The following is a 26,752-nucleotide window of genomic DNA, read 5'->3' on the forward strand; positions in this document are numbered from 1 at the left end:
ACAACATGACCAAGTGAGACTACATTTTATTGACATGTACCTATATAAAATGTATTAAGGAAGAAAATATGTATTGCATACATCCTATTTATTGCATTACGCTAATAGCCTAATATTATACTCTATAATAAAAATCAATATTGTTTTCCAATTTCCGGAAAATGAGGAAACAACACTGTAATTATTACGAATCTCTGTAAATAAATCCTTCTTTCCCTTGATTTATAAGGCAGCTGAATTTGTTTATAAATTAATAGAATATTAAGTTACACAACCGTTTCTATTAAAATGTAACATATGTTTATCAGATCACGTATAATTAGCACTTAACAATTTAATTTCGAATTGTCGTTACAAGTTGGCATATAATGTTTTTCAGACCACGCATAATCTATGAGTGTAATTTTAGTTGTCATTAAAAGTTGGTAAGTAATTTATGTTTCTGTCGACCTCAGCCTAATTATCTTTTAAACCCCAAATGCTTGCACGCCACTTTAATTCACAAAGCTCGATTAAGTAACGGGCTCTACCTTTCATAAATACGTACACAAAGAACGAAATGAAGACATTTCATTTCACCTGCCACGCCACGCTCACGTTCAACAAACGCGTGAAATTCCCTCATAAGTAAACAACTCCATGAACGCTAAGGCTTCATTCATTCTGGCCCGTAGCTAGCGGCGGGCAACTACCAGTCTCCCCTGACGGAGTCGCAAGGCAACAACTCATATCAGGCGACGCGAGCAGGCGATGTAAGCATAAGTATGCGATTTCTTTATGGCGTATGACGACTTCGCAAATGTTCGAGATTAGCCGCGGGCGAGAACGACCACTCCGGATGATTTTGTAACATAACCGGAGCCATACTTATTTAGAATAAGATACGTTTTACTATAAATATTCAGTAATTTACTTCTTTCAGTATCAGTATCATAATCTAGATATAGGTAATTTATTAACAGCGACAGTTTTTTGATATGCCGCGAAAATCCTATAACATAACAGAGGCCTTACCCGCACACACACAGACCACACTCCTACCCAGAATGATACGCCATCTCCTAAAATAATTTACATGGGTTAATCATTATTACATACATATTCTTCGTATTTACGTGGCTCCGAAAACATTCTCATCACGTAACCAAATACAAATACAGCTCTTTTATTTTATTTTTTAAGAATTCTTGTCTCAAATAAATCCTAACGAACATCCAAATTAAATGCAAATCTCATCATGCGAAGTGGCGCTTTCAGTTAGCAATTTACATTTTAGAATTCTTGATAGCGGGAAATTAATTACACCGACGTTGTGAATTGGGCGCTGTGTAACCGTAGCGTTTATCCCTAGTCCCAAGCCTTGAGTAAATTTGAGTAAATTCAATATTTAGAGCCTATTTACACGGTGCGCGATCTCAAATACGATTTTAGATACATTGCGGATTGTTAAGGTTTGATACTATTAGCGCATTAATCAGATGTTGCAATGTACACCCAGTGACTTTAATAGTTAAGTCGTTTAGGTGACAAACTTTAACATTTTAATAAAGTAAGCTATGAAGTGCCTAATGTGAGCTCTAAATTGCCCACCATATGAAGTCCGTGACCGTACCTACTGAAACTCGTTCTCGCACCGCCTAAAAAGGCCCTTATAATACTGATTGTCATTAGAAGTCTGACATCTCATCATCATCTCGTAATGTGATCACGTATAATATGATTTTGCTCATAATAAGCAATTCCTGCGCGGGTCCCTTAGGGTATTGCTCTCACTTAATATTGTTCTTCTCTAACGCGGTTTAGACACTCAGAGCTCAGCTACTTTAGGACGGGTTTAGGCAGCGTTCCCACTTAAGCGTCGCGTGTCTCGGGGCGCGCAACGGACGGAATTTGTATAGGAAGGACGTAAGACGTGCCCCCAGGCGGCGCGGCGCGCGCCACGCCACCGCCACGCCGCCTGAGGCGCGTCTTACGTCCTTCCTATACAAAATGTACTGAGGAGACGTTTTTTGAATTACATTCAGGCGGCGTGGCGGAGACGTCCGTTGCGCGCCCCGATACATGCGTCTTATGTAAGTGTGGATGGTCCCTTAAATGTACATAGTATTAATGTAGTACTAATTAAACCTAAATACATTATGGAAGGGATAATACAATAATACATAAATTAAATTAAGTCTGGTACCGAATACGTTGATGAATTTAGCTAGAGCGTGTAGGATGTACAATTTACATTGTACGTACATACCTACGTATATTAAATTTTATGTCGCTTACTAAAGACGCTTTGAAGAGTAATTCGTATAAAGTGAATTAATTTATTTTTATACCACATCGGTGGCAAAAGCATACGGCCCACCTGATGGTAAGCCGTCGCGTCGCCGTAATCTATAATAAACGCCTGCAGCTCTAATATTACATGCGCGTTACCATTCCTAACACTCTCTTTGAGTATATATTTATTATATTTCCCACCTCACATAACCCAGCAACCTTCAAATCAAGGGTGAACAGGCACCTTTTGGCCGAGCTCGCTCCATCGTAGGTCACGTTTTTGCCTCGGCTAGGCTGTCGCCATGAGTAAGCCCATTTGTAGGGTTTTACCAAATTAGTCACGGATATTTTAAGGGACGTTAATTAACATCAAAAGTATCAAAACAATTAACCCTTAAATGCATGGTGATGTATATATGCATCATATATTTGATGGCCCGTGGCTCGATATGTAGCTATCCAAAATCACATTTATTGCTTAATTATTATTCATTATTCTCTTTATTCATTTCAATTCTTAGGCTAGGTATTTTTATAATATGATTATAAAAGTAAAATACAAAACCACATACAAAACAATACAAAATATATAAACACATTATAAAAAACCTAACCTAGGGTGCCGCCAGCAGCAGGGCAGGGCCCAAGCTGCCGGTGGTTAGGGCTGCAGAGAGAGGAATCGTCGGACTATCCGCGCCGTGTCCAAGATCACCGCCTTCTGCATCTGACCCTTGATCCAACCACCTAGCGAGAGTCTCTCGAGATGTTGGTCGAGACTCTTCGCTATAAGACCGTTCGCTGAAACGACTATCGGGACAATGATCGTCGAATCAACATCCCACATGGCGGTTATCTCGTAAGCCAAGTCTAGGTACTTACTGGACTTGTCCTTCTCGGCTTTCACGAGATTCTCATCATGGGGGATGGTGATGTCGACGAGCACGGCCCGGCGTTGCGATCGATCTATTATGACAATGTCAGGCTTATTGGCTACAATAGTCCTGTCAGTGATAATAGATCGATCCCAATAGAGCGTGGCACGACCATTTTCGAGAACTGGCGCAGGTGTGTACTTGTAGTACGGTACTTCGCGGTCCACAAGACCGTATTGAAGAGCAAGCTGCTGGTGAATTATTCATTATTCATTATTATTTAATAAACAATTAAATAAATTAAATAATATAATTATTTACTATTTATTATTTAAGGATTAAGATGAAATGGCGGAAAAGTGTGAAAAAACAGGACGATGGCCATTTTTAGTATGTGATTTAGGCTGAATTTTTCGGAGTTAGGACCCATTTAGATGGTACGAGAACTCGCATACAAGTTTTATTACATTGCGGTATTTGATGACTGTGCAAAATTGTATGTAACCAACAGCCCGCAATGTAACTAAAATCGCATGCGAGTTCGCACGCCGTCTAAATCAGGCCTTAGTATTTAGTTTATGGTTAAACATTTCATCATAGAGGTTTCACAAATAGTGTACCTTTTTAACAGTTGTATTTTTTTTTAAATAAAACTTAGCAATTACTATTTATTAATATAAATAAGATTCGGCCTATTTAACTTCTAACACTGATTTAGTATAAAAATCGATCTTAAATATTTTTTTATTATTTTTCCCAGAATCAGAAAACCATTGTCTATCACATATATTAATTATTATTATTTATTATTTATTAGTAAAAACATGTTTACATGGCATTACAGTAACACCAATGCGTCACGAAACTTAGATAACATAAAAGAAAAAAACAGTATGTAAGAACATGAAAAAAAAAACAACAATAAAGTTTAAAACTAAACAATTGATTTGGGCGATGACGTAACTGCGTGGCTCCGTTGCGTCGTTTGCCCCGGTGTAGGATTCGGCAGGTTGCCCCGAAACCGCCGAAAAACCACACCTTTCGGCCAGAAGTCTGCGCCTGTGTTATCCCTTCCATAATGTATTAATATCTCGTTAAAAAAAAAATTCATGCATTTAAGGGTTAACTTTCACTAGAAATTAAAACAAATTTTTAATATGATTTTTTTGTTTTCATTTCCTTAACAAAAAAAATATTTTAATTTATTTTCTATATAACCATCCCCTATAAAGAAATTGACAACGTTTCAAAATTTTTTATGTCCCTAAATCGAAAACCATTTCGAGATATACGCTTGTAGATCACATAAATATTTTTTTTTTTCCGTATTTTTAGTATAAAAAATCTTAAAAATAGTTAGTAAAGGGGAAGTGACGTCAAATAGCTGATTTAGAGCTGCCACTATAACAAAAAATCTTCCAGTTGGGATGTCACTTGAGTTTGACAGTGACACTTATCACAGTTCGTAGCAAAGATATTAAACATTTCATGGCTTACGCCGTGGCTTGCGTGAGCGACAGTCGCGCGATGGTCGCGCGACGGCGATGCGACGAATACGAAATCAAACCTTATCGATATGGAAGTGTGAGACGCGACGGCGACGGTCGCACGACGGTCGCGCGACCGTCGCCCACGCAAGACACGGCGTTAGTCTATGGTTCGTAGTCATTCACTATTGGTTGACAGTGACACTTGACAGTCAGACATACCGGACTGTTTGAGCTGACTGTTAAAACTTTTTTTTAGAAATGATTTTGTCGTTTTCTTAGGTGTATGAAACAACACACGTTTGTAACTTACGCTCTTTCTGCTCGAAGTAGTAATAAGAAGGGATTTTCTCATTAAAATAGCAGTTTTTGGAAAAATAAAAAATAGGTACGTGTATTTTTTAGTATTGAGTTCTTTCAAACCAAGCAATAAAAAACCGGCCAAGTGCGAGTCGGACTCGCGCACCGAGGGTTCCGTACAAACCTGCAAGGTTTACAAAGTTCGTTCATTATGAGGAAATGGGTAGTAAGGTTAAAATTATTAAAAAAAAAATATATTATGTGATGTAACTTAAAATTTATGATTTTCGTAATTTTTCCTTTATCTATGCTATAAGACGTTGCTTCGTACCAAATTTCAAGATTCTGAGTTCACGGGAAGCACCCTGTAGGTTTTGATTCCCTTGCAAGTGTCGAAAATTTGCGGCATAAACGGCTGTATCTTTTGATTGCGTTGGCTTAGAAGTTTGATTTTTTCACAGCTTTAAGGGACAGTAGACCTGAGTAATTGATATAAATTTCAGCTTCATACCTCCACGCGTTCCTGAGAAAAAGGGTCTTGACAGACGGACGGACGGACGGACAGACGGACAACAAAGTGATCCTATAAGGGTTCCGTTTTTTCCTTTTGAGGTACGGAACCCTAAAAATAGTAGTCGAAAATATGAAATGTTGTCAATTGCCTGTCAGGATGTTTAACATTAACACTGTCTCTCGTGTCACTTTAACAGTGTTTATAGAGATCTCATTTTATTATTTTATTAACAGGGTGTTTCAACATAGCACATTTTTAACTTCTTATTAGCAGAAACGTCTGCACATAATAATAGCACAATAATAGCATAATAGCACATTTTGTTTCCTAGTATTCTCCAAAAAAAAACATAACAAAACCTATGATGTTTCATACATAAATACTACCATAAATACTCCAGTAAAAATATCCGTGACTAATTTGGTAATACCGTATATAGTTTAAAAAATAGATACATGCAACCTCGTCTTTATGGTAAGCGACCAACGGGGACATTTAAAACTTACTTTGACCTGGTCCTGCTCTCCAGCGTATTCGATGCTTTGGAATATGGTCCATGTGTACCGTCTCCGAACCTCCATCCGCGCCAGGTACCTCCGGTACCATTGCTGGATCAGAATGGCCGCTTTCATGGCTGAAACAATAAGATAAGATACATTATATTGCACATATAAAAAGTAAAGAGTATCGTCTTGGATCTTCCCATTAGTTTTTTTTTTTCTTAAATTCGTCCCATTCTTCATTCGTCAGTACCCTCGCCCTCGCCTCGCCTTCGTTCTTCGCCTTTGTCGTCTTCATAATTATGATTTGTTTCGTCTTTTTCTTATTTCGGGTCATTTGTTATCCATCAAGATTTTCTTTCATTATTTCCGGTATTTATTCTGGTTTTCTTAGTCTTACGACTTCCGTACACACTTAAAATAAGACCAAATACAACAGGACGAAAAAAGAAGAAGCCAAAATAAGAAAAAGGCATACAACTCATATAATCAGACATGACAGCGGAACTTAAGAAAGGAAAATACGAATGAAACGATCCTAGAAACGAGAAAAGTTACAAACAAGCACCCGAAGGTATTAATAGTAATGTACATAGCAGTGTGTATACAGAAGTCTCAGTGGTTCCTACGCTAGACCAGTACGGGAAGCATGGTCGCGCGATAGACGATAAAATATCAGGCCGTCCCTATCGCACTTACAAATAGTGCGATAGGGACGGCCTGCTATTTTATCGTCTATCGCGCGACCATGCTTCCCGTGCAGGCCTGTATCGCGGGAGACCAGTTTATCACATTGTACCATGCCTTACACTACAATAAATCGGTTGTTCAAATATGTATATGAGAGGGCTGCTCGGCTGCTCGCAATGTGCATTGTGCACTCGTGTGAATTCACAATATCGCATTTGAGTCAAAGTGAAAATGTACTAAAATTTAGAGAACACATAATATACTGATTCAGGTATAATATTAATGGTACCTGCTAGAACTGCATATCAATCTGTCTGTGGATTATTAAAATTTGCATAATTATAGGAAAAATAATTTTGAAAACATACTGTTACGGTGCCACTGGTCGGAAGGTAGCTTGAGGTTTATTTGCTGCAAACTAAGAATGAATAGTTTCAAATTGTTTCTCGACAGAGAGGCGACTTTGAGAACATCAGTTATGAACTTACTATGACAATTTGACCCATATCCTTTACCTGACATGACTCAGTATAAAATCGTTAATTATGTTATTTATAATTAATGTCGCCATCTAACCGAATATCAGCCAAATGTGTGGCCATCTGAACGAGCATACATTTTTCATTATCTTCCCAAGGAACGTTTTTTTTATTATCGTATAAATCAATATTATCTTTCCTACAAGGAACATGTGTAGGTAGGTATGTTTAAAACCTTTGCTTAATAACCCAGCGGCTTATCCTTTCCGTTCCCCGGAATCCGGATCGGCAAGGTAGGAGTATAAATACTGATACATATTTATGTTCCCTGCTTTTTTAGCGTTCGTTTTTTCATCGTATTAAGATGCGCGTTACATTACGTTTTAAACGGATTGAAAGTTATTGTAATATGCTACGGATTAGGTATGATATGAGATACGAAGTGTCGAAGAAAAAATATTTAATTAAAAAAAAATAGGTTCTTATTACTATTGTCTAATGTTGATTTCTTTATTGTGATATAAAAAGGAAATTAAACAGGTTTTATTAGGTAATAAGATTTATTTTAATGCGTGAACTGCCAACGGAACGAGCTTTTATCCGCCACTTTGCCTGCTTAAAATGATTCATTTAGAAAGCACATTTTTTTTAACAATAGACATCTAAATTTTATTGATTTGTCTTACAATCTTTCACCCCTTAAGGGGGATTACGGGATGGTTAACTGAGGGCAAAATGGTTATTATATATATTATAAAAGCACAATTTTGGAGTCATTAAGTGTCGCTTAACTTAATCCATACTAATATTATAAATGGGAAAGTGTGTGTGTCTGTTTGTTTGTCCGTCTTTCACGGCAACACGGAGACACGAAATGACGTTATTTTTTAAGTGAAGATAGTTTAAGGGATGGAGAGTGACATAGGCTACTTTTTGTATCTTTCTAACGCGAGCAAAGCCGCGGGCAAAAGCTAGTACTTAATAAATTAAAGGCCGTAGCAGGATAAGGGAAGAAAAAATGCCCTTTAATGAATAAAAGCTGGGTTTTTTTCTATAGTTACTTATACTTTGTAGTACGATTGTGCTAAGTTTTGTTGAAAAATTCCCAGTGGTTCAGCCAGCAGAAAAAAAAACCAAATTCATGAAATATGACTTTTCTCTAAAATTATTTTACTCTATCATACAATCTTTTTTTCATTTTGGTTAACTAAATAGTACTTATAACCTGGAAGAAAATTGAGTCTCCAACTATAATATTTCTGCAAAAAGTACGTAAGTCAACATATCAATTTTTTTTTAGTTTCTGAAGGAGCGACCACTCTAAATGATACTTCTAAAAAAAAAACCTTATTTAATGACCTGTCAGTCATATAAGTTTGACAGTTGAAATCGAAAAGCAACCGTATCAAAATTAAAAAATAATGTTGGTTGGATTTTGTTACATTTTATTGTTATACCGTTCTAACACCGCCAAATAACTTAAACATTTATTTCCTGGTCGAATGTGTAAAAATAAAACAAATTTTCGACAATATTGGCTTTAAAAACATATACAGGGTATATTTTGATAGCGGGTCAGTGAGGGCAGCTACCAGATACCGTGCTGCTACGCGAAAACGGTCTAAGGAGACATTCCATCTATTTCAAATTGATGAAGATTGGCGTTTACAGATTTTGGAAAAAACATAGGTACATGGGTGTGAGAAAAAAAGTAATTTTTCACCAATTTTTTTTTTGATGCTTAAAGATCCCATTCCTCTCAAGGATCAAAAGTATGTATGGAACCAAAAAAAATCCGGCTAGAAAATCCACAAATCGAGAAAAACTTTTCCCATACAATTTGTATGATTTTTTTTTTTCACATAAATTTTAATGCCAAACGATTCCATTCTTATTCAGTATCAATAGATTCCTAGAGATCAACTTACGGCAATGTACTAAAAAGCCATAAATAAATAAAAAATCCCCATGTGGAAAAAGGTGAAAATGTATTCGAATTTTACTATATCTTATGTTACTGTTATGTCTTCATACATTATTCCGGTCCTTCAATGTAACAGGACCAATTGGCGTAATTACATAATACATTTTCACGTTTTCTCCATAGTAAATGTATGGGGAAAGTTTTCTTCAATTTGTATCTTTTTAGTACATTACCGTAAGTCGTATGTAAAAATAAAAATATTTTTTTTTCATATAAATTGTATGGGAAAATCTTTTCTTAATTTGTGGATTTTCTAGCCGGAATTTTTTTTTGGTTCCATACAAACTTTTAAGTTATTTGGCGGTGTTACAACGGTATAACAATAAAATGTAGCAAAATCCAACCAACATTATTTTTTTTAATTTTGACACTGTTGCTTTTCGATTTTAACTGTCAAACTTATATGACTGACAGATCATTAAATAAGGCTTTTTTAGAAGTATCACTTAGTGGTCGCTCCTTCAGAAACTAAAAAAAAAATTTTTTAATTGTTGACTAACGTACTTTTTGCAGAAATATTATAGTTGGAGACTCAATTTTCTTCCAGGTAATAAGTACTATTTAGTTAACCAAAATGAAAAAAAGATTGTATGATAAAGTTAAATTATTTTAGAGAAAAGTCATATTTCATGAATTTGGTTTTTTTTTTCTGTTGGCTGAACCACTGGGAAGTTTTCAACAAAACTTTGCACAATCGTACTACTAAGTGTAAGTAACTATAGAAAAAAAAACTAGCTCCTAATCATAAAAGGCATTTTTTGTTCCCTTATCCTGCTACGGCCTTTGACTTCAAACTCGAGTAAATCCATTCTGCTATAAGGTTGATTCTTTTTTTAGATTATACAGAGTGGGGCCTGTAACAAAGGCGAATAATTGATCTCTAGGCTATTCTCCTTATACTGATCAACATTTGTTCGGCGACTTTTAAAAATAACTTGTATTTTGATTTTTATTACCCTTGAAAGTTTTTTCTAAGAGGTAATGTATTTTCGAATTCTGTTAAGTCTAAAGTGTGACAGACAACGTCAATGACAACAATAATGGCGTACATTGAAGCTAATATTTATTTTGTATGAAAAATTAAAAATTTAAAGACTTTATAATTTTTAAAAGTCACTGAACAAATATTGATCAGTATAAGGAGAATAGCCTACAGTTCAATTCTTCGCCTTTGTTACAGGCCCCACTCTGTATATATTTTTATACATAATTATAATCAACCTAAAAGCAGAATAGATTTACCCGAGGCTGAAGATAAGCGACACTAAACATTCACTAAAAAAACTAAATAAAGTTCATACAAATATAGGTATATAACTTAAGAATAAATTGGGAGTTGTGGGTCACTATACGGAAGTGGACAGTCTAAGCGATTTTCACTTTAAACAAAACGAGATTAAAAGGGACTTCGAGCCCATTTTACGGCTTGAAGAATTTAAGGCGCCGTCTTATCTACCCACAGACCAACCCCTATAGACATCCATTACAAGACGACTCGCGGTCGCCAGCCTTCCTAGTATTTGCACTGATATAAGCGCGGGCGCTTGCCGTGCCCGATCAGTATCGACCAAGTAACAGACCTGAAAGCAGCGCGTGTTTTTCGCACTAAAAAATTGGAAAAGGGTATTTTGATGCCTTAAAGATGTCCACCTGTAGTGTGAAATGGTGTGGAAAGGTAACAAGAAGCTCAAATTTAAAAACAGACGGCATTACATTCCACAAATAAGTCATATTTATAATTTATTCAGAGCCGGCATAGGTCAACTTACATTGGCCACTTACGCGTCAGTAGAGGGACAGTCATACTTCTGTCCCTTTTCATCTGGCGCGACTGCCCGCCGTCCTTGAAACGGCCAATCACAGCGCGCTTAACACATTCCCCGCCCGCTCCTCGCACCCCAAACACTGGTGACTCGTATCGCGAACAAAATATACAAGATTGCCACTCTATAGGAGGTTCTCTGTGTATCTACCCCAGCCCGTAGATTTATCCGCCGCCCGAACCTTTTAACGTTTCTTAGCTTTGGGCAAATAAAAAGCGACTAAAAATATTATGTTGAACATTGGATATTAAGTAACTAACAACCTAGATATTAAGTCTATACTAACAAGTTCTATGGATTTTTAATTGGTCCGAAATAAACAATTTTTATTTTTTATTTATTGGAGATGATAGTCATTTTATTCAGAAATATTATTAGTGTCCATTAATTGGTTTGAATCTTATTTAGCATTACAGTTTAGCAGCATTAATTAATGAATCAATGTACCTACCTTAAATATATTGTTATAAATTAGATCATTTTATGATAAGTATATGTGAGAGTGCACGCCGGGAAAACGTCCCACTTTGTCAATTGCTATAAAGCCGCTTTGTCAGTTTATTCATATAAAGATACAAGTAAATCTCGCCTTAATGGTAACCAACAAAGTGGGACTTTTTACTAAACACACTCACATATGTAGATTGTAGGAATACATAATAGTTAATTAGAATGAAAATTACAGAAATCGATAAAGTTTCTACCAGCAAGTCAATATTTTTCGTGATAGAAAGATGATGTAAAGTCAACAGTGTACTTACTTCTTTCAGCCTTCGTCATACTGACGTCATCCCTCTTCCAAAACTTCAAGAAAGGCACAAGAGCTCTCACATTACACTCTCCATTGAGGAGCCTCCTCCCCAACTTCTTAGGAACTTCCTGTTCGATTTCCGAGCTGCGGCAGGACGAGGAGTCGTCCCCGAGGGAGCGGTTCCTCCTCCCCCCGCGGAAGCTCACGCACCCGCACCCCTCCGACAGAGAGAACATCCTCGGTCTCTCGTCCTTATATTTCTTATCTCTTCGTTTTCGGTTGCATCTCGGCGCTTTCTGGCGGGACTTGGGAATCTTGACCGGTATTTTAGCAGCACTGGTGAAATCTTCCCGGCATGACCCAGCTGTTAAGACTAATGAGAATCTGAAAAGAAATGAAACAATATGTTGTAGAAAGCGACGTAGTAACAAAGTTCTAAAGTTTTGTTTTTGTAAAGACGGACAGAAAGGGTAGATGGTAAAATGTCTCGAGGAAAGCAGGGCCTTGGGCCTTGTCTCCGGGTGAACAGATTTAGGTAAGTTATAATTTAGGGAGTTTCCGGAACGTCACTAACAGAGATGAGAATAATGAACCTGCCAAAATGCATTAACTGTGAGATGAGTTATCTTTACACGGATGCATAGTTATAAATGCTTCTTGTCAATATAAATATTAACGCTTAGTAATCTAAAATAAACGGTGGAATGAGCTGATAATGGGTTGGCTTAAAGTAATGAGAAGTTTTATTTTATGAAATATAAAATTAAAGACAATATCTATTGGTGATTGGCTTTTTTATAGTAAACTACACCATATGGTGATATAATAACAAAAACATAATACAGCAAAAAGCCCCGGTTTCTGTAACTTTTCTCAAGTTGCTTTTGACTGTTCATGTTATATTTTGGACAACTGTCAAATAGACTCCCTTAAATCGCCTTTGGATTTTCATATTTAGTTTTATTGTATTCTCTAATTGGCTTCCTACCTGTCGCTATATTGATAAAATTATATTCAAATTGGTCCAAAAACCTTTGAGTGATCGAGCTTTGAGGATAATAGGAGGGTTGGAAGATTTTAGTCGTTTTTCCACGTGCACTGAAAGTTAAAGAAAACACTATCGCATACATTTTATCAAAACATGCAACTCTCCGTACGTCCCTAACGTGAGATATATTTTGAATCTTTGGGTCATTTCCTGTCCATTATTATTAGTGGAGTAAAAGTAAGGTACCCTGGACATAATTCAATAACTCGTCCTTTTTGATATTTTATTGGGTATTATTATTAAGCATCAAATAGTAATTATGTACATAGATAAAAAAAAAGACGATCGTATTCATATCTTATAAAAATCATGAGATAAAGTACATTATCCCACTTTTCGCTAACAGCAAAATAGTTAACCGAAAACTTTGTTAGATTAACTTTGTGGTGCACTCAGATGCGATCAGTTATTAGCGATATTACACAGAAAATAAATCTGATTGTGTACTTTTTTTACCGTTTTCATTTAATGTGAATATCTAGGTAGGTAAAAATGGTGACCATGATATATATATCAATTTGCATTGTATTAAGTATATATAGACATTTAACACCGATCTTAAACATATATTTTTAACGCTTAAATAAACATGAATTTCTCAGTAGGTATAAATTGTAACTGAGATTTTTTTGCTTAAGACCAGGTTTTTGTGTACTATAATCATGATTTTATCAAAATTAATACTGTGAAGGTCGCGCTTAAGAAACTGTAAATGTCAGTAATTTAAAAGGGTGCAAAGTTGTCGTAGAGCGGCTGTCGCGGGGCGGGGGGAGCGCGCGGGGCGCGGGCCTGGGAGAGCGCGCCGCGCACCGGCCGCGTCACCGCGGCGGATCGGTTAATAGGTTAGGGACGTAAGGTACCGGCCACACCAGAACGTCGCGTGTCTCGGGGCGCGCAACGGACGTCCGCGCCACGCCACCTGAGTGTAATTCAAAAATCGTCTCCTCAGTACATTTTGTATAGGAAGGACGTAAGACGCGCCCCAGGCGGCGTGGCGGCGGCGTGGCGCGCGCCGCGCCGCCTGGGGGCGCGTCTTACGTCTAAAATAAACACAACGGACGTGGCGTGGCGCGGGCGTGGCGAGGACGAGGCGCGGACGGGGCGCGGACGCAATCTAAATTACACACAAGAGGTGAAAACACGGCTCGATGCGTCATTATACAGGCTGATTTCGTTGCGGAAACGTCTTCCTCGTCCGATGATGAAGATGCGTTTGCCTTGCTGCAAATTCTCAATATGCAGAGGCACAGGAGATATTGGGTTCACCCTATGCGAAAATTATCCGAACATTACAGATATTTCGAAACCATGGAAAAGTTGCATGAATATCCGGATCTTTTTCGTACAGTTTATAAAATGTCAAATAAAAATGCAAATAATAAACCTTTGAATTCAGATTTCTTATCCCTCATGCCTGTTTGCCCCACCCAACCATACCCAGGCTGGCCCCGACTTCAAAAATAATTGATTTGTTTATAATTTGGATGTTTAGATTATTGCAATACGATAAGAAATCTGAATTCAAAGGTTTATTATTTTTTGCGTTTTAGTTTCTCCGTGTTTTGTAACGCGCTTATTTTTGAAGGCGGTTTTATATTAAAGAAAAATTTATTTATTTATTGATTTTAGTGGTTCCTATTGATATTATATACGTACAGTAGTGAAAGAATTATCCTTTAACTCCTAACCATTGAGGAGTTGACCTTCCATCATCAGCTCAGCGACATTAAAATTTTTACCATCAATCGTAAATATTGGTATACCTATTAAAAATACACTAAAAACATTACATGTGCCTATAACATTTGAAGAGTTCCCTCGATTTCTCCAAGATCCCATCATCAGACCCCGACTTGGTGCAAATAGGACCATCTCGGGGTTATACCCGTTCGATTAAAAAAAATAATTTGAAAATCGGTCCACGATTCTCGGAGATATCGAGTAACATACATACAAAAAAAAAACCGGCCAAGAGCGTGTCGGTCCACGCTCAGTGTAGGGTTCCGTAGTTTTCCGTATTTTTCTCAAAACAATTTTCCTAGAAAGTCTTTATAAAGTTCTACTTTTTTGATCTTTTTTCATATTTTTTTAAACATAAGGTTCAAAATATAGAGGGGGGGGGACGCACTTTTTTTTCCTTTAGGAGCGATTATTTTCGAAAATATTAATATGATCAAAAACCGGCCAAGAGCGTGTCGGGCCACTCGGGCCACGCTCAGTGTAGGGTTCCGTAGTTTTCAGTATTTTTCTCAAAAACTACTGAACCTATCAAGTTCAAAACAATTTTCCTAGAAAGTCTTTATAAAGTTCTACTTTTGTGATTTTTTTCATATTTTTTAAACATATGGTTCAAAAGTTAGAGGGGGGGGGGACGCACTTTTTTTTTCTTTAGGAGCGATTATTTCCGAAAATATTAATATTATCAAAAAACGATCTTAGTAAACCCTTATTCATTTTTAAATACCTATCCAACAATATATCACATGTTGGGGTTAGAATGAAAAAAAATATCAGCCCCCACTTTACATGTAGGGGGGTACCCTAATAAAACATTTTTTTCCATTTTTTATTTTTGCACTTTGTTGGCGTGATTGATATACATATTGGTACCAAATTTCAGCTTTCTAGTGCTAACGGTTACTGAGATTATCCGCGGACGGACGGACGGACGGACGGACGGACGGACGGACGGACGGACGGACGGACGGACGGACAGACAGACATGGCGAAACTATAAGGGTTCCTAGTTGACTACGGAACCCTAAAAACGATCTTAGTAAAAGTAAACCCTTATTCATTTTTAAATACCTATCCAACAATATATCATACGTTGGGGTTGGAATGAAAAAAAAAATCAGCCCCCACTTTACATGTAGGGGGGGTACCCTAATAAAACATTTTTTTCCATTTTTTATTTTTGCACTTTGTTGGCGTGATTGATACATTGGTACCAAATTTCAGCTTTCTAGTGCTTACGGTTACTGAGATTATCCGCGGACGGACGGACAGACAGACAGACAGGGGGAAACTATAAGGATTCCTAGTTGACTACGGAACCCTAAAAAACATTCAGTCGAATTGAGAACCTCCTACTTTTTTTGAAGTCGGTTAAAAAAACAACCTTTATTGCCGGCCGGCAAACGGCTAACCGATTGAAACAGAAACATAAATGATAGGCTTGTGTCGTTCACGAACTATGAACTGTTAGGAATAAAATCCCATCAATGACCGAAATGAACTGAATCTTACCGTGGTCTGAGAATCGGTCTTTGCTCATTTAGTTCAGTATCATAGATTTAGAATTATTAAACTAGATTGTTTAGTTAGGTCAAAAAGTGTGTCCACATGAGAGGTAATTGTTTGGGCTGGTGTCCCTCTCGCACTTGCTGACAATGTCAACATTATTCAGTGACGTCATCACTGTCATAAATTGGGGATACCAGTCAATTTTCAAAGTTACTACAAAATCTACTGAAACCCAATTGAAAGTATGTTTTAATTATACAAATCTTTGATTTACTGGCATCAAAATAATTACATTATAATTATTTTCAAATTTTTTGAAATATATCGAAACCCTAGTTTGAATATAACATTAAAATAAAATAAGAAGTTATAAAGTCAGGTAATATACAGATAAAAATACTACTAATATGGGAACCTCATTAACACTGGCAACACGTGCGAGAGGGACACCAGCCCAAACAATGCCCTCTCATGTGGACCGTTTTCGCTAGTCTGATACGATCGACTTTCTGTTTCAGTTATAAGGTTTAATTTCGTATGACAAAAAATGTGATTGAGCTGTCCCCTGTAAAAGTCTTTGTTCAGTATAGGATCGGCGAGCGCGAGCGGTTGGGATCGAGAACGAATGTGTGACTGCGCCGACCGAGAGCGAGAGCTACTTAGCAGAGCAACAAAAAAAGTCAAGTTTTCATATTAAACTTCGGTTACTTACAACCTTTCGGCCCGGAATGTTACTATCTGTGGACTATTTGTATCATTTTGACACTATTCGGTTCCATTCGTTCTGATCTTTCGTGGTCGCTGGTTGATACATAGAAACGAATTAACCATTAGGAAATTGGCTTTAATTAAATAGAATCCGACATAATAGATAGTATGATATGACAATCAGAATTAGACAGTTACAATTGTGCATTTGAAAGGATAGAAGAAAGGAGTGTTTATACGTCATTCTCCCCCTCTATAATTTCATCATCTAGGATGTAGTCGTTGAGATGGAGCGGCTTCTTCTTCAACCTAGAAGATCGACGAAAGACCCGTGAAGGTGAAGGCGAAGCTTCTTGTGGGGGAGTACTGTAGACCTCTTCCTCGTGACTAGTGTCAGCGGGACTTTCTTGTATCTCATCTATAACGGGAATTTCAGATACTTCATCTATGGTCGTTCCGTCGAGTATGGGCATAGGCTCTTCATCATCCGACAAAGGAAGCGGCGCTAAGTGTCTATTAGACACGGTTGACTCTTGGCCATTACGTCGTCGAACATACGAGTAGTTCGGATTACTGTGCAGTAGCTCAACTTCTTCGACGTAAGGGTCTGTCTTCGAGCGAACAAATTTCTTTAATAGGACAGGTCCTGGAACGAGCCATGATGGAAGCGATTCACCGACAGGTGTCCTCCGAGGGAATTTGAACAGCTTCTCGTGAGGAGTGGTATTTATCGACGTGGAAAGCAGCGATCGTACGCAATGGAGAGAAAGTTTCAAAACGTGTTCCCAGTTTTCAATGGGAAGGTTTCTTGATTTTAAGGAGAGTTGTATAGTTCGCCAGAGGGTGCCGTTAAGCTTTTCCACTTGGCCATTACCCTGAGGGTTGTATGGAGTGGTGCGAGAAGTGGCAATGTTGCATTTCTTAAGAAAACTTTGTATTTCTTCCGACATAAAACAGGATCCTCTGTCACTGTGTATGTATAAAGGCTGGCCATATTCGAAGAAGAGTTCCTTGAAGCATTTAATGACAGTTGCAGAAGATGTGTCAGGACAAGGGTACGCAAAAGGATAGCGGGAGAACTCGTCTATTATTGTAAGAATATATTTATTCTTCGTATTTGAAGGCAGAGGTCCTTTAAAGTCAACGTTCAATCGTTCGAAGGGCGCTAAAGCTTTTATCAAGGTTCCATTTGTTTTGGCAAAGCGTGGTTTGATTTCAGCACACACGCGACACGAAGCAGTCATTTTTTTGACATCGTCTAAGTTGTAAGGGAGATTTTTTAATTTGATCCAGTGATACATTCTGGTAATACCAGGGTGAGAAAGTGCATCGTGCAATTCGTATAATTTATTGTTATTCATGAATGCGCAAACTCTTGATAGAGCGTCAGCAGCAGTATTCTGGACGCCTGGTCTGTAAATAATGTCGTACTTATAGCAAGACAGTTCAAGTCTCCATCTTTCAATTTTGTCATTTTTAATTTTGCTAGAGTGATTTTGGTTGAAAATATAGCTAACAGATTTCTGGTCAGTGATAAGAAGAAAATGTCTATGAATAAGGTAATGACGCCATTTTCGAAGACTTTCGACGATAGCACAGGCTTCTTTTTCGACTGCAGCATGCTTGCGCTCGCCGTCCGACAAAGTCCTGGAGAAGAACGCTACTGGTCGACCCTTCTGAGATAATGTGGCGGCAATGGCGAAATCAGACGCATCAGTCTCTACTGTCAATGTTTCTTTGTCATCGATGGCAATTAATGCTGCCCTTTTAATATCAGATTTCAGAAGTTGAAAACTACGCTGTGCGCTTTCATCTAAGGGAAAGTTGGAGTTCTTAATTAATGGTTGTATCTTTTCAGAGAAGTTATATACCCATTTAGCATAATGAGCAAATAATCCAAGAGCTCTTTTCAATTCAGCAGTATTGCGCGGTAAGGGTAGTTTTATGAGAGGCTCAAGTCGGTCTTTATCGGGCTCAATAACATTGTCTTTGATAGTGTATCCAAGGAGGCTGATCGAAGTTTTGCTGAAATTACATTTTTGTTCGTTAAGTGTGAGGTTGTACTTCAATAGAATTTAATGTCGGCTGCTCGTGTGCGGTCTGTTTGTTTTATAGAGTGGCGGCATTTTCAACATCAAAGGGTGAGCCTATTTTGTGCAAAATTCTGTTATATCAATAACTTCTCACGTCACTAGATTATCGACTTTGAATGTCGAGTATATTTATAGTATCATCCATTGAGGTATATGTACTACGTACTAGAGGCGACGTTGCTAAGAGAATTTTTACACAACGCACTGCGGTCCACTGGACCGCAACGTTGTCACTGTTGTCAGTCCTTACCGGGTCCTTGCGGTGCAGTGACGTGCCGTGATGCATTTACTTTCCACGTGAATAATGCCTTCTTGTGTGTTTAAAAATTGTACTAATCACTCGAGGAAATCAAATAAAAGCCAAGGTGTGACATTTCATCGGTAAATTAAACAAAAAACTCGTCTATAATATTTTAAGATTGAATATTCTACAAACTCGCGAGCGGGCGCGACACTGCCGCCATTTTGGTGACGCAATCATAGACTATAAAAAGTTAACCGCGCAGATGTGCCATTTACACTGTTCCTACTACATATGTAATGTGTTTCATCTCTAATAGAGTTGCGAAATATAAATATTTCTATTTGGAAAATTAATAAGTAACTACTTACTATTTCATTAATTATGTTAGTAAAATATTTAAAAAAAAATATTTTTTTAATATATATAGTTAATAGTTTTTGAGTAAAATTGTATTTTTAGCACGCTCACTTTTTGCAGTTTTCTTCGGCCTGGTCATGAAAAAATGGAACAATTTATACGCTTTGTCCAAAAAAATCGTGCTGAGGAAACTTGGTTACCAACTGACCACACATATATATGTTCATTGTGTATTTTAAAGAAGATAAATACAGCACATTTATTTTGTATTAATTTGTATTGTTTAAGTTGTAAATAAATAAATAAGTTTGACTAGAATATCCGTATTTAACTATAATGTAAAATTCCCGTTAGGCAGAATATAATAATGTGTCACATCTGGTGGTAGCCCTACTCTACGCGTAAATAACCGCTCCCCGCACCCCGCGCATTTGTCAGCATGTGCAGTGTTTTTGCTTGGCAACGTCGCCTCTAGTACGTAGTACATATACCTCAATGGTATCATCACTTTATTTCAGTGTACGAATTTCGTATGTGTTAAAAATCATTGTTCTAGCTTCATAAACCAGGGAGGAAATAATGGAGAGCGTTTATATGTCTTGTTTTGCTTTAATTCAATATCATCACATATTTTTGTTGCTGATAAAATAATACATCCTATATATCAAGGCCTTGTAGCTCGGCGAAAGAATCGTGATCGCGGAGTGCGCCGGCACTGATTATAATTATTTTGTCCAGTTATTATAATAACCTATACAAAAAGTACCGATAGAATAGGTATTCTAATCTATATCTGCATAGAACTATTTAAAACAAACCACAAAAGTTCATAGTTGATCGTTATTGGTACAGTCAGCAACTCAGCTGTGAATACAGATAAAGTGCCAAATATATGTATACACACACCTTAATGTACCAAGTACCAACACTTGTACAGGAAATAAAATACTCTATACATATTTTTGGCACTTTGTCTTGCCAGCTGTGTTGTTGACTGCACACGATCTAAAAAGGAGCCGAACGGTTATTATAATTACGCGGTGACTTGCGTAGTCGGCGGCCGCGCGATACATAGTGCTGTCTCTGTTCAGGCCCCGTAGCCGAATGCCATTTCTCCGACGCGAAACGAAAACGAAACGCAGTCTGGCTCTGTAGCGCCAATACGCAAGAGCGATAGAGATAGATATCTACTAGCGTTTCGTTTCGTGAGCGTTTGTGCCATTCGGCTACGCACCCTGTTCTCACTACCACGAATTTGAAGAACAATATTGCTGTCTCTCTCAATCTTTAGGCGTCATTCATATATTACGTCATACTAAATGTGACAATCCATGTTAAAGGATTAAAAAAGCGTGACATTGGGGGGCCCAAATAGTAGTCCATAAACCACGTCTTTGACCAACGTGAGTGATATCTCTGTCACTCTTTACGTCTTTACTAACAGAAATTTAAATAACAATAGTGCTATCTCTGTCACTCTTTACTAACAGAAATTTAAATAACAAAAATGCTATCTCTGTCACTCTTTACTACCAGGAACTTAAATTATTATAGTGCTATCTCTATTCTCTGTCACTCTTTACTATCAGGAACTTAAATTGTTATAGTGCTATCTCTGTCACTCTTTACTACCAGGACCTTAAATTATTATAGTGCTATCTCTGTCACTCTTTACTGTGTGCGGGAAGTGCACATACCACGAGTTTGACTAACATGAGTGCTATCTCTATCACTCTTTACTACCAGGAACTTTAATTATGATAGTGCTATCTCTGTCACTCTTTACTACCAGGAACATAAATTTTATTATTACAGTGCTATCTCTGTCACTCTTTACTACCAGGAACTTAAATGATTATAGTGCTATCTCTGTCACTCTTTACTTCTAGGAACTTAAATATTGGGTTGGTAAGAAAGTAATGAGCGATCGATTGAATTCCACATAAAATTTTTGAGAGAGTTCTAGAATCTTCTATGGTCGAAAGTATATAAAGGGCGAGTCGCACAGTTTCTCGTCAGTCATTCACTAGCTGTCGCCGAGCTAATATAAGGAAGAAAATGGACGAATTAAAAGTGCATGTAAGGCATTGCTTACTATATGAATTTCAGTCTGGCCATTCAGCCGCCGAAGCAGTGAGTAATATATGTCAGCGTGTTGCTCCTGAAGTTGTGTCTGAGGCCACGGCGAAACGATGGTTCCAGCGGTTTCGTAGTGGCGACTTTTCATTATCAGATCAACCTAAGTCTGGTCGACCGGTGAAGATGATGTAGCCAAATTAAAAACCTTAATTGAAGGAGATCCGAGGCTAACGAGTCGTACTCTTGCTACCGAGTTAGGCTGCTCTCATGTCACCATAGAAACACATTTACACGAGTTGGGAAAAAACTACAAATACAGTGTTTGGATACCGCACGAACTTGATAGAGATCAACTAAACCGCCGTGCCGATATCTGCATACAACTTCTGTCTTTTCGCCGCACATTCAACTGGTTGGACCATCTTATCATTGGAGATGAAAAATGGGTCTTATATATAAATCACACACGCAAACGTCAGTGGCTAGCTCCAAACGAAAAAGGAATAGAGGCACCAAAAACAGAGCCTCACCCGAAAAAAGTTATGCTGTCCGTTTGGTGGGATATTCATGGTATTATTCACTGGGAACTCCTACCAAGTGGAATGACTGTTACCGCATCAGTATACTGTAATCAGCTTGAAAATTTAAACCAGAAAATCTGTCAGAATCGTCCACAGCATGCTAAAGTTTTTTTCTTACACGACAATGCTCGCCCACACATTGCAAAAGTGACTCGGCTAAAGCTATTGGAGCTAGGTTGGAAAGTGATACCTCATCCACCGTACTCTCCAGACTTGGCACCTACGGATTACGCATTGTTCAGATCGCTAAGCAATGCCTTGAATGAAAAAAAGTTCGATGATCAAGCCCATCTACGACAGTACATAGCTGAGTTTTTTGAATCTAAACCTAAGAACTTCTTCACCGATGCTATTCATTCTTTACCAGAACGATGGAGACAAGTAGTAGACAACGAAGGCCGTTATATTTTTGATAAATGATTAAAATAATAAATTAAATAAAAATTACAATATTGGTTATGATTCGCTCATTACTTTCTTACCAACCCAATATTTTTTTCGGTTTCGGTTTTGGTCTTGGTTTCGGTGTCGGTTTTGGTGTAGGTTTCGGTGTCGGTTTCGGTTTCGATTTCGGTTTTCGTTTCCATTCCCGTTTCGGTTTCCGTTTTCGTTTTCAGTTTTGTTTTTGTTTAAACTAACAGAACTAAAACTCAAACCAAAACCAAAACCAAACCAGAAACGGGAAACCGAACACGGGAAACCGGATATCGGATACCGTATATCGGATACTGGTTACCGGTTACTGTCTACCGTATACCGGATACCGGTTACCGTCTACCGGTTACCGGTCACCGTTTACCGGATACCGGTTAACGGTCACCGTTTACCGGATACCGGTTAACGGTCATTGGTTACTGGTTACCGGTCACCGAATACCGGAGACCTGTCACCGGTTACCGGTTACCGGATACCGGTTACCGGATACCGGTTACCGGTTACCGGTTACCGGATACCGGATACCGGTTACCGGATACAGGATACAGGATACCGGATACCGGTTACCGGTTACCGGGTACCAGATACCAGAAACCAGGTTTTGATTTCTGGTTTCTCATGTTACAACGTGTATAGATTAGTCGATACCAAGTCGGACACTTCCGATTAGGCGATTTCGGATATCGGATACCGTATATCGGATACTGGTTACCGGTTACTGTCTACCGTATACCGGATACCGGTTACCGTCTACCGGTTACCGGTCACCGTTTACCGGATACCGGTTAACGGTCACCGTTTACCGGATACCGGTTAACGGTCACCGTTTACCGGATACCGGTTAACGGTCATTGGTTACTGGTTACCGGTCACCGAATACCGGAGACCTGTCACCGGTTACCGGTTACCGGATACCGGTTACCGGATACCGGTTACCGGTTACCGGATACCGGATACCGGTTACCGGATACAGGATACAGGATACCGGATACCGGTTACCGGTTACCGGGTACCAGATACCAGAAACCAGGTTTTGATTTCTGGTTTCTCATGTTACAACGTGTATAGATTAGTCGATACCAAGTCGGACACTTCCGATTAGGCGATTTCGGCTCGCATTGTTACGCAGCATTCGAGTGTTGAGTTTCTCACACATGAGGCCCCCTAATAAAATTTGTACCACTCATATTATTGATTTGACTCTCGCAACACAAACACCTCATGCCCACACAAATACACACAAAATAAAATCATTCACAAACTTCAAATCATTCAAAAACTCAACAGTCACACGCGCTCCTCGCGGTCCTCTAAGAACTCCCTCGCGAGAGTCGACACTTCAAAATGAAGCGACATCGCATCGGCTCATCGTCCACAAATCCGAAAAGATCCACCGATAAATTTGTACCGGAAAGACCTCACCGCGACAATGTCACATTACCCAAATTACTTCAAAAATCCTCTGAAAGTGAAACAGTTCATTAGGTTTACCGTAAGAGTGAGTGAGACAGACACGCACTGTGCTTCAAATTTGCCTCGCCAAAATACGTTACACACGACTCGAAAGAATACAGTCTTAAGCGCCGCTAGCTTTCATACATATTACGTTGTTGTGATCCAAGCATCTCGTCAAGCTCGATAGGTACTATTATTGAGCTAACGACTTGACCAGTTTAACGTGACCTATCGGACTAATTGATTTGTATGACTTTTGTCACTTGTAATAAGGGAGCTCTCTTATACTGGACGGTGAAATATTTGTTATCGAAGCGTTTTGAAAACGCGGCGCCCTTGATATCACCGAGCGAAACACGTGTTGACGACTCGCCGCCCGTTCCCGCTACTACTATACTAGCTATACCTACTCTGTGCACGACCTTATTCTGCAGGTAATAACGTTCATATTAAAGCGCAAGTAAGAAAAATATCAATTAAGTAATGAATCTTACATATTTGTTGTTTAATTGATTTCGTATAGTACTAAGAATATATTAACGGCAAAATTTACCATCTTTCAATTTAGTTAGGTATTTTTCCTTTCCTAAAATTATCAATATTTAAGATTTTGAACAAGCGCCAAAAGTATTGGTATAAGTTTTAATAATTTATCAACACACGTAATATTATATTCATAATAAATTGCAGGATTACGGTTAACAATATTTTCTAGTGAAATACGCCTGAAAATGTGTAACTTACTAAACCTTCTTTATAAATGATAGTTCTGTATGAATTATTTATAAAAATTAGATGTTTTTATATGAAATGCAGGTGTCACAACATAATACAAGCACTTTTTCCGGATTACATTTAATACTTTAGTTATAAAATCAAAAAATATTCAAAGTTCGTTTTTTTTTTTTTTAAATTGAATCAGAACCCTAATTTGATTAATAATTTGTATTTTAACTATCACTAATGATACTTTATACGACAGAAAAAGGAAATTACGGTTATCGAATTATGTCCAGGTCAAGCTATTTTTCCTGGTCTATATTGCAAAGGGTGCCGGACTAAAATGTATAATTAAAAAATAGTTGAAATTTTTCATAAAAAAGAGTTGTGAATAGTGGCTCTAACGTATCGTATCGTAATGTGGGGACGGCTAGAAAAGCTACGAATACTCGTAATCGCAGGCATATTATTGTTTTTGCTTCTAATATCAAATATGGTTTAGTTTATCATTGCAACATCCAAAACCCAATCGCCATTGTCATTATTTTTATATTTTATAAAATGAAATTTCTCATTACTTTAAGACAACCCGTTAGATAACACGGTTTGCAGCAAATAGCCTAAGTATTAAATATGTAAATAAATGCTAGTAGGTATATATAATATTCCGACGAGTTTGAAAGTAACAGTACACGAGGGTTACACACTTTTAACACACTTAACTTAATATATTTTTTTACATTATTATTATATTAGCGAGTAATTATAAACAGACTAAGGTGCATTAGGGTAATTCCGAATGACAGAAATGCTCTGGTAATTCCGAAAGAGGAATCTTGATATGATGGAAATAATGGTGACTTTTGTGCGACTTTCGAAATTAGACGACTTTCTGAATTACCCTTATATATTACTCAATTTGTCGAAAATAGACAAAGTATATTATTAGGCACTTTACCTCTAGCCCTACCGGGATTTTGTACTTTAGAGTGAAAATAGTTTAATACACACTGAGCACATGTCAAACTCCTCAAGTTCCAGTGTCAGTCTTAGGAGTTACCGTGTTCAAAGAAACCTAAATAGAAATCACAGTGACAGGTTGCTGGAATTCGAACCCAAATCCCAGAATCAACTACGATAAGTACGCACGCGATGGACTGATGGTGTAATAGCGCTACAATATCAGATGCGGATCAGAAACTTTACTTTTTTGCGACCGGTCTGGCGCAGTCGGTAGTGACCCTGCCTGCTACGCCGCGGTCCCGGGTTCGAATCCCGGTAAGGGCATTTATTTGTGTGACGAGCACAGATATTTGTTCCTGAGTCATGGATGTTTTCTATGTATATAAGTATTTATATATTATATATATCGTTGTCTGAGTACCTGCAACACAGGCCTTCTTGAGCTTACCGTGGGACTCAGTCAATCTGTGTAAGAATGTCCTATAATATTTATTTATTATTTATTTATTATTTATTCAAAGACGCGTGAAGGATAAATTCCCCCAACGATATGGGATTAAGCTAGGATAACTCACGTTACAGGTACCGCGTCGAGGACAAACTTAACTGATATGCTTACTATGTATAAAGTTTTATTGGTTTATTCTATATGAATATAGCAATATAAGCAAAAGGTACTCAACTCTAGTACTGCTAGTACAACGCTTTTGGGTACAACGCTATTGGGTAGGTTTGAATAAAAAAGAAAGTAAATGAGTGGAAAAGTATTGCCTTGGGAGAGGCTTGAACTCACAATCGTTAGATCTATTACTATTCTGGGTGCGTAGCCGAATGGCATTTCTCCGACGCCAAACGAAAACGAAACGCCGCGCCAGATTGACTGGCTCTGTCGCGCCAATACGCACGAGCGATAGAGATAGATATCTACTAGCGTTTCGTTTCGTGAGCGTTTCGTGAGCGTTTGTGCCATTCGGCTACGCACCCTGGAAATATAGAATACTGGCTTTTTTCCCGCGGCTTCGCCCGCGTACTAAAAGTAATAATCATTCCAACTTCGGACCCCCGTTTCAGCCACTTAGGAGGTGAATTTTTCTTAGTGCTCCTCTACGCCTTATATAAAGAACCTACGTGCCAAATTTGGAATCTCTA

The 26,752-nt window shown here is 38.0% G+C and overlaps 2 protein-coding genes across 3 annotated transcripts in view; both read right to left on the reverse strand.

Moving 5' to 3' along the window:
• LOC125228607 (serine/threonine-protein phosphatase rdgC) overlaps nt 1-26,752 on the reverse strand; it is a 158,190-nt gene that overhangs the window by 72,735 nt on the left and 58,703 nt on the right. For both annotated transcript variants that reach the window (XM_048133246.1, XM_048133245.1), the window contains exons 2-3: nt 11,685-12,058; nt 5,954-6,081 (exon numbers count right to left, since the gene is read on the reverse strand). In XM_048133246.1, coding sequence (XP_047989203.1) covers nt 5,954-6,081; nt 11,685-11,910 — 354 coding nt within the window. In that variant the 5' untranslated portion in view covers nt 11,911-12,058. The remainder of the gene's footprint in view (nt 1-5,953; nt 6,082-11,684; nt 12,059-26,752) is intronic.
• Nucleotides 16,910-26,752, reverse strand: part of LOC125229088 — a 40,182-nt gene continuing 30,339 nt past the window's right edge. The window contains exon 2 of the mRNA XM_048133866.1: nt 16,910-18,701. Coding sequence (XP_047989823.1) covers nt 16,910-18,701 — 1,792 coding nt within the window. The remainder of the gene's footprint in view (nt 18,702-26,752) is intronic.

Source organism: Leguminivora glycinivorella, chromosome 8, assembly GCF_023078275.1.
Source record: "Leguminivora glycinivorella isolate SPB_JAAS2020 chromosome 8, LegGlyc_1.1, whole genome shotgun sequence".
Taxonomy (NCBI): domain Eukaryota; kingdom Metazoa; phylum Arthropoda; class Insecta; order Lepidoptera; family Tortricidae; genus Leguminivora; species Leguminivora glycinivorella.